A 13621-nucleotide genomic window follows, 5' to 3' on the forward strand; every position below is an offset into this window, starting at 1 on the left:
ATTAAATTGCTTAAAAAAAATAATATGGGATTTACACTACCCATCTGAATATACATACACCTTAATCTGAATACCTTATCCAACATGAATACAGTGTTTAAACAGCGCATAATACTATGCCTTTGTAGATTCATTCCATAACATAGTTTCATTCCATTAAAACTACAATAGTAACATTATCGTATAACCTATATAACCTACCACTTTTTTTAATAGAATAAACCGAATGCTATCATCTCTTTAACTATTTAATACACAATAACATCTACCCGTCTATGATAGTGCAGCGTGTCAATCACAGCTAAAGACACCAGTTGTACACCTTTGTGTCTTATTATCCAATGCATTCCAACACAATGCTGATCAGACACCACCTATATTATTCGACTTGAGTTTGCTAGATCATCATATAAAAGTGCATTATGATGGGATCAGATCGTTTTTATATAATTGTCCTTTATTAATAATTATAATATTGACAACCATTCTGATGTGTGTTAATGGTTGTGCAGAGCCATGATAATACAATTGTCACAGCTTCAATAAGGTGACAGGGAGAAAATTAAATGAAAACCTTCCTCCATAATATTTATCTGCCCAAATGCTGGATTATAATTAGTTTTTAATAGTAAATGTGTCCATATAATTTATTGTTTGTCAAGTAGGTCTTTTACCACACTGATGTTTAATGTGAAATGCTTAAATGTATTCAGAGTGAGATCTGACAATGTAAATTATCTTAATTAAATTCATTTACATTAAAAACTTTCAATTGTATTTGTATTTTTGTGCTGTTCTTAAAATACAATTGCAGTCTACCAAATCATGGAGCTATAAAGCTCAATGAGACTAAAAACTGTTAACTTATGATGTACACAGCCTATTTAATACTTAGTTAAAATGCCATTTTAGACATTTTTAACCATTGATTCATTTAGTGCAATTTATAAAACTTCATCAACAGTTTTACAATGGTCATATGTGTTTTGATTATTTATATTACTTATAACATATTAATACCAAACTATATAGATAGTTACAATATAATAGCGGTGAAAAACATCATGTTTGCACAATAAACATTAAAATATGTTTATTTTTGAAAAAATAATAAATATAGGCCTAAAGAACATTTAACATTCAAAATATTCAATAATGTATCTATTCACTGAGTAAACTTTTTATTATGATCATGATTAAATTAAATAATCTAACAATATATATATTTAAAAATATTTTTAATTATACCACAATTATTAATGGTCAGGCTTCTACTGTGCATTGCTAAAGAGGTTTGTTATAGTTGTATGACATATTATAATCTATTTTTTTAGTTTGAAAATTCACCACTCTTGGTAGCTGCATTAAATGGTCACACTGCATGCTGTATGACATTAGTTGATGCTGGTTGTAATGTGAACCAACAAAACAATGTAAGTTGTATACACAGTATATCTAGTAATTTCATATAATTATGCATGTATTATTGCATCGTATTGTAAATATCACAGTGTATGCAGGTATATTACACAATACTGTGAGGATTATACTATTTGCTGCACCTACCCCCTCACCCTTTCGCTCCATCCCTAGGACAGAATAATCTTGATTTTGTTTTACCATATTATAATCCAAGTTGATCAGCTACCACCATTCAATCCTGAATGTTAAATGTTCTTTAGGCCTATATTTGTTATCCTCAAATTAGTGCATTCTGTTTGTGTACCACGCTCTATGCAAACTTCTTATATCTGTACCTGGCTGGTGCCATGATATTATTGTAGGTATTATTGATTCCACTGTAAATTCACCAGCCTATTTATAGAATCTTAAAGCAAAAAGTATATAAAACCATAGAGATACTGAGATAAAACCAAATATTTTATCTTTTAATTCAAAAAGATTTGATGTAAAATAGTTTAAAAAGCTGACAAGAAGCTTTTATATTAGCATTATAATGAATAAAATTGTAAGGTGAATCAATCATAAAGTATTATAACTGATATCCAAGTATACCATTTTTATCATCTGCAATTTGTAAAGTATATTGAAATTTCACTAAAGAACTTTGTCCTTTAAATGAAAAGGTTTTTTCTCTCCAGATATCTTGCTAAATAAATATGCTCTTTTTGTATTCAGTAAATATAATCAATCAATATAATCAATCAAATGATAGATAAGTAATGGTAAACATTCAGTAGGTTTTGATCATATCATTTATAAATCATCCATGTTTCGTAAATGAAATTGGAGAGTTTTTACTAAAGTAAAAATTGTATGTACAATCAAAATATAATATTCACAGTATTAGTACGTGCTTGTGCACTTTGTTTTTTTTCTCACTTTTTTTCAAGAATGGAGACAACGCTCTGCATATAATTGCACAAGAAAACCATACTTATGATGAACACAAAAATACCTTTGTGTTCTTCATAAAGGAAGGACGTATGGACATTTGGAAGAAAAATAAGGTTAGTTTGTTATTAAGTACTGTAATGCAATTATTTTAATAATAAAGTTTAGTTCTATTCTTTTTTTTAAAAGTTATATAAAATATAACAAATAGAAACAAAAAGGTTTTTTATTATCTGTTGATATCAAGTTTGTGGTACACCACGTTTATAAGTTCTGAAAACCACCACGTTTATAAATTGAAAATATTACAGGCTATTTTTTTCTTGTCTGACCCTCGGAGCAGTCTATTGCCCATCCACCTCCTCACATGTTCCTGTATATTTGTTTGATGGAATGATTAATTACAGAAATATTAAAATGAATATAGTATGATATTTATAGTTATTAACATTTCTTTTTTATTTTTCCATTACAGTATTCACATTGTATTGTTAAGTTGTAAATCTAAATTGAATGGTTTAAACAGCATGCTTGCATTATTTTTACTTTTAGTTTCATATTTAACTGTATACTGAAGTATATGTTATAATAATTAAATACATATAATATAAATATTGAAACTACATAAGTATTTGTTCTATATGTCTTTAAATTATTTTGTTGACATATTATTTGATATTAAATTTATTTTCTCAGTTGCTCATCATTAACATTTATTTCAGTTGCAGGTTACTTTTGGACTATTAGTAAGCTACATGATTTAGACCAAAAATGATTTATTTTGTTCAAATTCTTTCAGAGCATATATTTAATTAGTTCAGATCTAATGGCATGTGTGGTTATTTTATGGCTTATGAAATGATTTTGGCCCAAAAACCCCATAAATGTTTTATTTCGGCTGATTTCACATCGTGCCTGGATTAACGTGTCCAGCACCCTGAGAAAAATATCGTGGAAAATGGGTTTAGTGATATTAATGCATAAAATCGCACTGAGTGGAAGTAGATTTAGTTCATAGTGGAATATTTTTCCAAGATATGGCCAATAGTAAAGTTATTGACCTTTGAAATATCTAGAATTTGCAAAACTATTATGAAATATATTTATTTAGTCTGTCACAATTTGATTTTTTTTAATGGCCAGGGTTATTTTACCTATTAGTATTATTTAGTTTGGCTTATCTTTTCGTTTAGTATGTTCTTGCAAATTATGAAATTAAGCTGAATTTTTAAATTTTTTTTAAAAGAGTAGCTGAGGGATTTATCAGAACGTATGCTTATAACTATAATTGCTAATATTTTTATTTTAAATCACAAACACTTTGATTGTCAGAATGGAAAGTCTGCATTTAATATCTATAATGAAAATGTTTGCGATAAATACGATGATGAACAGAAGAAATCAGAAATACTTGCAATTTTGAGTGGTAAGTTAAAAAACACATTGTGCCTCAAATAAAAGCATGAACTTCTAAAAATAGAATTAATGATCACTTCTGTAGTATTTGTAGTCAGTCCTATAATCAAACAAATTAAAAATTTGTGATTTATAATGAAAAAAAGTAGATTGATTCAAATAGCAGCTCATCTCAACTACTGTTGGTACAGGGCATGTTCAGACTCACAGGGTTAGGTTTGTTATCTAACACAAGGTGTATGGTACTTCATGGCATGAAAATGTGTAATTATGGTTTCAGTTGTGCATTTTATAAATATCTATATGTACAAGGCGTACGGTACTTCATGTAATATGGTTCCAGTTGTGCATTTTATCCTGTCTTCCATTTTGTGTGTTACTAATTTTGTTATAAATATCTACATGTTTGTCCCAAAGGTAATTTAATAATAAATATGTTTATCCTTTATATCCTACATTATTTCCAATCTGTAATTCTGCACTGAAAAGCTTGATATACACATTCATTTTACTTGTTTAGGTGGACCTTTACCTTACATCGAAATGACATCGTCAGGTATGAATATTCTTCAATTTCAATGCCTCTCAATAGGGCTATTGTTTCCAATAAAAAAAGGAATTAAAAATTAATACTGTTCTATAGCATTAGGTATCTTTTATGTTCTATTTGTTTGGTATTCACAATATCTATAAATAAACTGCTTGGAAATGTTACTTAAATATTATTTTACGTATTTAAAGAAATATAAAAAAATAGAGTTTATCATGATTGAACTATTATTTTATTTACAAATTATAAAACAACTATAGACAAAGTCAACATTTCACAAAATTACATTTGGGTAATTTAGATCTAGACATTGAGATGGGTAGGTGCCAATCAAACAACAAAATACTAATATTTTAGGATTTATTAGAATATTTTATAAACAGTATTATATATATCTTATTTTATTTAGATATTACAACCAAAGAATTAATATACATTGCCAATAACGCCTTCAATAAATGGGAACTAATAGCAGCTAATCTTGGAATGACACAAGAAAATATAAATTCATTTGAACTACCAGATAACAACAGCTATGAAAGGACATATGACATGTTGAATGCATGGGCAGCTAAGGTTACAAAGAAGTCCATGCGTTCAGAACTTGTTGCGGCACTCAGGAAAGCTGGGGAAAATGATGTGGCTGATAAAATTGAAAGTAAGTAAATAAAACCGTAAGATAGCCTTCTGAAAGACTGAACTCTCTCATTAATAAGGTTCTTAATTTGCTTTGTAACAATATTCTGTGTGTTTAATAATAAATGAAAACACTTTTGAATAATGCAGAAATGTCTAAGTCTAAATTTTGGTCGCATTTGTGAGCATCGGCTTATAAGCTTAAGTGTTGGCATATATCTTTAGTACCACATATTTATCAAACCAATTGTTATAAAATCTTTGCATTTGATGAAAATCTATCATCTGTTTTTCGTGACGAATTGCTGAAGTATTTTATTCTATATACATTATACCTTCATCTTTGTACTCTGCTATTATCACCTTAATTTATTTCAAGTAATGATTGAGGTATTCATAAGACAGTCTTAGTGCATATTAAACTGTTCAATTTATAAAGAGTATAGTTGCTATCCTGTAGTATACAAAGAAACAGGAAGTTATACAAATAGTTATTGTACCTTTTATTGTGTTTTTAAGATGTGCATGTTCCAGAGGAGATATTGGCACGAGGAGCTGATGCGGTGAAAGCATTTCAAAATGCACTTGAAGAAGGACAAACAGAGTTTAATCAAGGAAGAACTATTTTTGTAGGACTTGAGAATGTTGGAAAAACATCTACTATCAATTCTCTTTTAAGAAAAGAGTAAGCATACTTTATATCAATTATTACATTTAACCACTTAAACTGTTACATACAGTTGTTACTGTAGGATCAATTACAAGAATAAGACATTTGAAACATTTTTCCTGAATAGTTTCAATTTATTTCACCATAAAATAATATCAAAATACATAGCAAATATTGATGAGAATGACCATCAAAGTAAAGCTTGTATTCCGGTCACCCATACACATAGCTAGCCAAAACAGCTTAAATATCTTATTTTCATTGGGATCCACATAATCTAAACATAAATAATCTAAATATCACAATGTAAAAGAGTAAGAATATACTGAGTTGATTAAAATTTACTATTAAAATTGTTGTTTGATTGTTGAAGTATTTGGCCCTTTACATTGGCCCTTTATTTGGCCCAACAATATTCTGGGTATGTTGAGGGTTTAAAATAAGATTTTAATGCAACGTAAAAACAATGTCATTGCAGTATACCATCAAATTATTTTCTGTTTTATTATTAATGCAAACATTCTTTTATAATTATATAATGTCATTTTGTCAGGTTTAATCCATTGCATATAATAACAGATGCAATGGTTAAAACAACGGTGTGTACACCAGATGCCAGTAACAAAGAAATGTTGAAAGAAACAACGCAGGATATTTGTAAGTATTCACTTTATTCAGATACATGCTGCAACCAAAATAGATGATTTATTTATATTTTTAAATTATTTAGGCAAATTGCCACGGATAACCATAAGCGAATTAATTCACTATTCTTCTTAAAGGTAGCAATCATGTTCACAAGACAAACATACACAAGATGCTCTACATAAACAAAGTCTTATTACAAGTCTTTGGGAGTGGAGTTGTAATTTGTCATTAGAAAAAATCCTGGCATATGACATGACTTGAACCCAGGACCCTTCAATTGGTAGCCAAGCATCATAACCACCAAGCCACTACTCTACTCCAAATTTAAAATTCACCCTGACTCATGCACTGTCATGTCACAACTTGTTTTTAATTTTTTTACCAAATAATTGTTGTTCTCATGTCATTGTAAATTAATTGAATAGACCTCTAGGTTTAATATTTGGGTGACAATTTGCGACTACGGTAGTTCTTGCACACACTTTGATATTTCATAAATGCATGGAGAAAACCACTACCATATAAACATACAAGTTATTTAAATTCAATTTGAGGATAAATTAGTTTTTAAATTATTGCAACAACATTATAAAAATGGTTTCAAAGTTTCTATGCTTTTAAAAAACCAATGTAACTGTGTAAGAAATAAAATAATATATACAGGATTTTATTAACATTTTTTAATTTAAAAGCTTTAGACATGTATCAGGATGCTGTCACTGATGTCACAGTTAAACAAATGTTGAAAAGTCCACGCCATACAAAAGGATACACACCAAGAGCAGGACCATCAAAGCAGGAAACAAAATCTGGTAAAAGATTTTAATGAAAGTTAATTCAAATTTACTTAAAATGTCTTTATTGTTATTGTAATCTGCTGTAAAATAAATTAAAAAGTATAAACATAAAAGGCACAAAATACAATCAATATAAAATTGGTACAAAAGAGATTTTTTTTAATATATTTAATATAAAAGTTTTGATAAAAGACTTTATACAGCATTTTGCTGTGATTACTGCTGTGACATTTGAATTCAAATAGAGAATACAAAAGGTACACATATTATAATGATGATGGCAAATTGGATCAGGTTGGAATCGACAAAAAATGATTCATTACACTAACCTTTGTTCTTGCCAAGTTAATTTGATTATAAAGCATAATGATGAATGCTAATACATTATGCTATTTATAACAAGATAGCATCATCTTTAATTATATCATCACATTTTTCAGAAAGTAGACATGAGGAAGAGAAAAACCCAACAGGAACATCAACATCAAAACAGGAAGCCAAATCTGGTGAAACATCAACAAGTTCATATCCAATGCCAAACCCACAAAAAGAGGGTAAATATTTATTTTGAAATGTGTTTGATTGTGCTGTTCATACATATTAATGATATCAGAAATAAAGACTAAAAGTGCTAAATATTGAAATGATTAAAGGAGCGGAAATGTAATGATAATCATCAGTGTCTGCTAATGAACATATATTATCTTGCAAGTTACTTTGACAGTTAATACTAATATTTGTATATTGTATGACACTGCTGTGTAATCTATTCAACTTGCAGTACAATGTGGTTAAATAAACTCATCACTAAACCATTGATTGGAAAGGATAAGGTTTAGAATACTTAAATATTGCATTGGAAATACTTTTTCTTTAAATAAAAAAGTTATACTTGGTAATCACAATTGAGACCTAATGCAAGTTGTTGTATGTGTTATATATTTTATCACAACAGAACCAGTGTATGAAGAAAAACCAGAAATTCCTAAAGGGTTCAGGAACAAATTTGTAAGCAAACTTCGCTCTGCAAGAGAAGGTGGTGACTCTAAAGTGGATAGCAACAAGTTTGTTATGCATATCTGGGACTTTGGTGGTCAACCAATTTACCATGTGATACAACGGGTAAATTTTATTGGTGTATTTAATTTTTATTAATAGAGATTAGTTTTGCCGTCAATATTCAATATACATGCCTTCTTCTGAGCTTCTGTTAATTTCAGTGTATACTTTGTCTTTTGGCCTTGTTACAATATGAGTACTGAAATCAAAAAGCTTGCTAACTTGATTTGAAGTTAAGAACCTATAATCTTCCTCCAAGGTATTACAAAAATGTGGATCTAATATAGTACAATATGTCAGTATCAGATATAAAATACAATTATTATTATTATTACAATATTATAAATTATTTTATTCTTCATTTAATTTGAATACAATCAACTTAGTCTCTAGTCTTCGATTACCTTAAACCAAAACCAGAATTGAGGTCAAAAGTTCCAAATTCTGTTTTACCTTTAAAAATACATTTGTAATATCAGAATTTCTGTAAACCAAGACATATTATGCCAGCCGAATGGTGTCCAGTTTTGGGAGACTTTAATTAAAATAGTATTAATTGATGTAATATTATGTATTATTAGCAGAGAGGGATAGAAAAGAAAGAATGTAATATTAAACATTCATTATTTATTAAACCAATGATTAAGATTGTAAATGTTTCCAAGGTGAACATGCACTTTGTGAGGAAAAAAATCAAATAATCAGTTGTGCTAGTATATACTGTGACACAATTAGTGTATAAACAGTTTTTAATATTGACAATTATGATTATGTTTATAGATATTCATGGTGTCTTATGCTGTTGTATGTGTGGTATTCAACATGAATGAAGGTCTTAATGCCCCAGCTAAAGTTTGTGATCCAACAACTGTAAGTAGATTTTACAAATTTCAAATGTTTATGTAATTGTACATAAATAAAATGTTTCCTTCATGTTATTCTTTACCTTAACACAAACTGTGCAAATAGCAGATGCCTGATATATGATTGTTGTTATTTCCACTTCCATGAATAGTGTTGTTAATAGCAGATGCCTGATATATGATTGTTGTTATTTCCACTTCCATGATAGTGTTGTTAATAGCAGATGCCTGATATGAGTGTTGTTAATTCCACTTCCATGATAGTGTTATTAATAGCAGATGCCTGATAAATGATTGTTGTTATTTCCACTTCCATGATAGTGTTGTTAATAGCAGATGCCTGATATATCATTGTTGTTAATTCCACTTCCATGATAGTGTTGTTAATAGCAGATACCTGATATATCATTGTTGTTAATTCCACTTCCATGATAGTGTTGTTTTTCTATATTAATTTGTGCTGCTAATAATAATAGATAATTTGCCAAAATGTTTCAAACTAGAACTTAAAGCATTAAAAATGTAAATTTTGTTCATTTTTTTTTTATTTAGGGAAAAATGTATGAACATCAAATGACAAATCTTGAGTTCATTCTGTTTTGGATTCGTTCAGTTTTTGTAAATGTAAGAAAAGGACAAAATAACAAGATACTGCTGATTGGTACACATTATGAGAGCCTTGGTAAAACTGAACAAGAAAGACAACAAAGGGTACATAGCATTTCTGAAAAATTCCTAAAACATCATTGGTCAGGGTTAAATTCATTCACTTGCAATTGAGAAATAAAATAAAACTAAGTAAGAGGGTTTAATTAATTGAATAGAACATTTCGAACATAGATATTATAAGAAAGAACAAATTAAAGATATATATCTGTACTATATTATTAAACAGCATGCCTAAACAATGAGGTATGTTTTACGTTTGTGTACAATATAATAAAAACATACATTTCATTTTGAGCAAAAAAGAACCCCCAAAATTCATTATATCACATATCACCTACCTAGAAGGCAACATAAGCATGTCATATAATAGCCCATGTCATTTATTTTAGGTAAAAGAAATAGAGAATACAATTTGGGAAGCCTTGAAGGGAAAACCATATTGGGACATGGTGTATCAAGGAGAGCTATTTACAATTGAAAACAGTGTCCCATTTGAAAAGAGCGGTGCTTCTAAAATCATTCTCCAAATACAAAAATTTTTCCAGATGATGATTCGCACTTTGCCAATCAAATGGCTGCAAGTAATGCAAGAAATACAACAGCTAAGGAAAGAACTGTATCTACCAATGTCTGAGGTTAGAAATACATTTTCTTTCTTTCAGCTTGATCTCAATTATAATTATATCTTTACAATTTAGTGTAGGTAAAAATTGTTTGAAAACAATAACCAGTTACATTCGTTTAGACTATTACATTAAAGCCTGTTTTTCTGTCAATGTTAGTTGAAATACATAGTTGATTGTTTAAAACAACTATCATTGTAACCATCATGGTCACCTGCATTTGAAAGTGTATAGGAAACCAGTTGGTTTATAGTTGGTAGAAATTTTTCCCATGAGGGTATAATGTTAAACTTGCTTTAATTTTCAATGTTAATCGACTGTTTATGTCGAATGTTATCGGTAACAGAATGGTGTAATTTTAGTTAGACAACATACCAAAATGTTCTGAAATACAAAATGATTTAATAAGTTCAATTCTAACCCTTTCATGATCATGAAAAATGATGTCCTTGTAGTAACTTTTAGTATTATTTCCAATATTCTGTTTAACAAACACATACAGTAGCACAAGTTACAATATTGGTTAAACTTTCAAGTTTGAATTTAATTTTATTTAATTGTTATGTTTATTTGCCTTCTAGATGAATGATTTACTTGTCCGTTGTAAGATAACCAATTACAAAGTGCTTCTGGAGTACTTACATGACATCGGCGAGATTCTGTTCTACCCAGATGACAAGATCCTCAAAGAAATAATTGTTATAGATTTGATGGGAGTAGTTAACAAGTTTAAAACAATTATCACAGTTATTGATCCCAAGCTTAAGGTTAGTAATATTATGCACTATACCTTTGTGAATAATCTGACCTAAACATTGTGATAATGTTTTTATGTGATGAGTTTAATGTCAAAATGTAATGTCTTCCACAAAGAAAACTTTTTTGTCCTGGAGCCTAATATTATCTACTGTCACCATAATGAAAGTTAATGGTGGTTATATTGAATTTCAAATTTACACCTTGTTTAATTTTACTACTGTATATTCTAATACTTATTACAGTAGAACCCCTATTAAAGAGGACACCACATAACGTGAGAACCCCTATTAAGTGGACTGACACCACATAACGTGAGAACCCCTATTAAGTGGACACTACATAACGTGAGAACCCCTATTAAGTGGACACCACATAACGTGAGAACCCCTATTAAGTGGACACCACATAATGTGGACCCAACAAAGTGTGATCCCTTTAATAGAGGTTAGTTGTAGAACCCCTATTAAAGAGGACACCACATAATGTGGACCCAACAAAGTGTGATCCCTTTAATAGAGGTTAGTTGTAGAACCCCTATTAAAGAGGACACCACATAATGTGGACCCAACAAAGTGTGATCCCTTTAATAGAGGTTAGTTGTAGAACCCCTATTAAAGAGGACACCACATAATGTGGACCCAACAAAGTGTGATCCCTTTAATAGAGCTTAGTTGTAGAACCCCTATTAAAGAGGACACCACATAATGTGGACCCAACAAAGTGTGATCCCTTTAATAGAGGTTAGTCGTAGTTGTATAATTGTTTATTTCAGGAGAAGATATCAACAAATTAGTAATTCTTAGGACTATGGTTTCTGTTTTACAAACGAATCTTTCTTTCCACCGATCGCTAGAATACCTACTAGTTGCAATTGTGACATTTGACATAATCACCACCTGGTCTATCTTGTTCTGCTTATCGTCTCATCCGTATCTTGAATCTGAACTGAACTTGATTGTATCTCTTTTATATCTCTTATATAGCCTGAATGAGATGTGCAACAAGTATATAATAAGCATTTAAAAAATTAGACAGAAAAAACAAATTACAAAATATTTACATGATAAACCAAACAAAGTTGAGATCTTCAACTATAAAGCATATGTAGTAAAAAAAAATGATTGAAGTAAACTGAGAAAGATTAAAAACTAAGAAATGTACAAATAGGCCATAAGCAGTAAATCGTATTGTTTCATCTCGTTCTAGTGTTAGGGGTCTAGAATTTCTTTAAATATTTACAATGTAATTTTATATAATATTTTTTAACAACATATCAAAAGTTCTTCACAATCGTGTGTGTAAATTTTGATAAATTATCGATTGATTTTGGTACTCTATTTTGATATACATCGGGATGTATCGGCGTGAGTGATTTGGTCCCACAAAGGAAACATGTTCAAAATTATCCGCAACATCCAAAAATCTGTACCACATGATTGTATTTCACCAATCATATTATGATTACAGATTGAGGAATCCTCATAACGCATGAAGTGCAGAAGTGTGTAAAAAAGCAACGCATGTATTCTTCGCGAGTCAAGAAGTTTGGTTTATTTTGCTATTTAAACAAACGTTGTAAACAGAGATTTTTGGCGAAAAAAGATGATATGCTTGTATGAAAATTGTTTCCTGCTTAACAGGTGTATGATTATGGTTTGTTAGAAACACAGTTTAGAGAAAATAAGAGGCCAAAAGATAGCTAGCCTAGGCTCTAGCCAACGTCCTAGAGTAGACTGACTTTCAATATGGGACTGAGAGGAGTATCAACATACTATAGTATTTACTTTGTTTGTTTGTTTGTTTGTTTGTTAGCACGATAGCGCCTACAGCTTTCAAGTTATCTTTCTGAATTTTTGCGTGTAGATAGGTATACTTTCAGACCATGCCTACTGAAAATCAACAAATTTGGTTTATTAATAACTTCACAAATAACAAAAATGATATTATTTTCAGACCAGCTAGTGTTAAAAGATAGGAGACAATTTTCAAAAGCCGGCGAGCAGTCTTAAAGTAACAAGTGTACTAAAATTGCATTTTCTCGAGAACTACTTGTCTAAAAAACCTCATTTTTGTACAAGAGGCAAGAGTTATAAATTGTGATTTGTAATTTTCAAAACATAATTTGATTTAATGTAGAGGTTTTTTTATACGAGTAGTTTTAAAAAACCTTTTTTTTTTTCAAATTCACCCGTTTGTTTTTCGCGTTGCTGTTCTATTGTTATTCAAATTAATCTATTGTTAGTTGATAATTAGTTTTTTTTAGTACCCATGTGTGTCCTTCCTTATTTCATTCTGTACATAGGTATATATACTTACAGAACATGCCTATTAATTTTCAGGAAAACTGATATTGGTCATGTCTCAAAAGCTTATCTTCCGTACGATATATTAAATAGCACGCATTCTGTCTTTTTTTTAACATGGACATATTCTTTGATATGGACCAAAATATTAGTCGACTGGTCACGCGGTTAAGCTTACTACATGGGTTAAGGCAGAGGCGCCGCAAATCGGCACAGCTTCAAGACACTCCTCGACCATTATTCTGGTCAATCTTGATTTTAGAAAGGTCATTG

The 13621-nt window shown here is 29.8% G+C and overlaps 1 protein-coding gene across 4 annotated transcripts in view; it reads left to right on the forward strand.

Moving 5' to 3' along the window:
- Positions 1 to 1319: 1319 nt before the first annotated feature.
- Positions 1320 to 13621, forward strand: part of LOC140045025 (uncharacterized) — a 36747-nt gene continuing 24445 nt past the window's right edge. For all 4 annotated transcript variants that reach the window (XR_011844524.1, XR_011844525.1, XM_072089758.1 and 1 more), the window contains exons 1-14: positions 1320 to 1433; positions 2355 to 2471; positions 3688 to 3781; positions 4292 to 4327; positions 4731 to 4979; positions 5477 to 5642; positions 6181 to 6284; positions 6968 to 7087; positions 7513 to 7626; positions 8028 to 8194; positions 8912 to 9001; positions 9547 to 9705; positions 10053 to 10298; positions 10868 to 11053. Coding sequence is in view for 2 of the 4 variants with exons in the window: in XM_072089758.1 (XP_071945859.1) it covers positions 1389 to 1433; positions 2355 to 2471; positions 3688 to 3781; positions 4292 to 4327; positions 4731 to 4979; positions 5477 to 5642; positions 6181 to 6284; positions 6968 to 7087; positions 7513 to 7626; positions 8028 to 8194; positions 8912 to 9001; positions 9547 to 9705; positions 10053 to 10298; positions 10868 to 11053 (1893 nt within the window). In the remaining 2 variants the exon portion in view is untranslated. The remainder of the gene's footprint in view (positions 1434 to 2354; positions 2472 to 3687; positions 3782 to 4291; positions 4328 to 4730; positions 4980 to 5476; positions 5643 to 6180; positions 6285 to 6967; positions 7088 to 7512; positions 7627 to 8027; positions 8195 to 8911; positions 9002 to 9546; positions 9706 to 10052; positions 10299 to 10867; positions 11054 to 13621) is intronic.

This window comes from Antedon mediterranea, chromosome 3 (genome assembly GCF_964355755.1).
Source record: "Antedon mediterranea chromosome 3, ecAntMedi1.1, whole genome shotgun sequence".
NCBI classification, from domain to species: Eukaryota; Metazoa; Echinodermata; class Crinoidea; order Comatulida; family Antedonidae; genus Antedon; species Antedon mediterranea.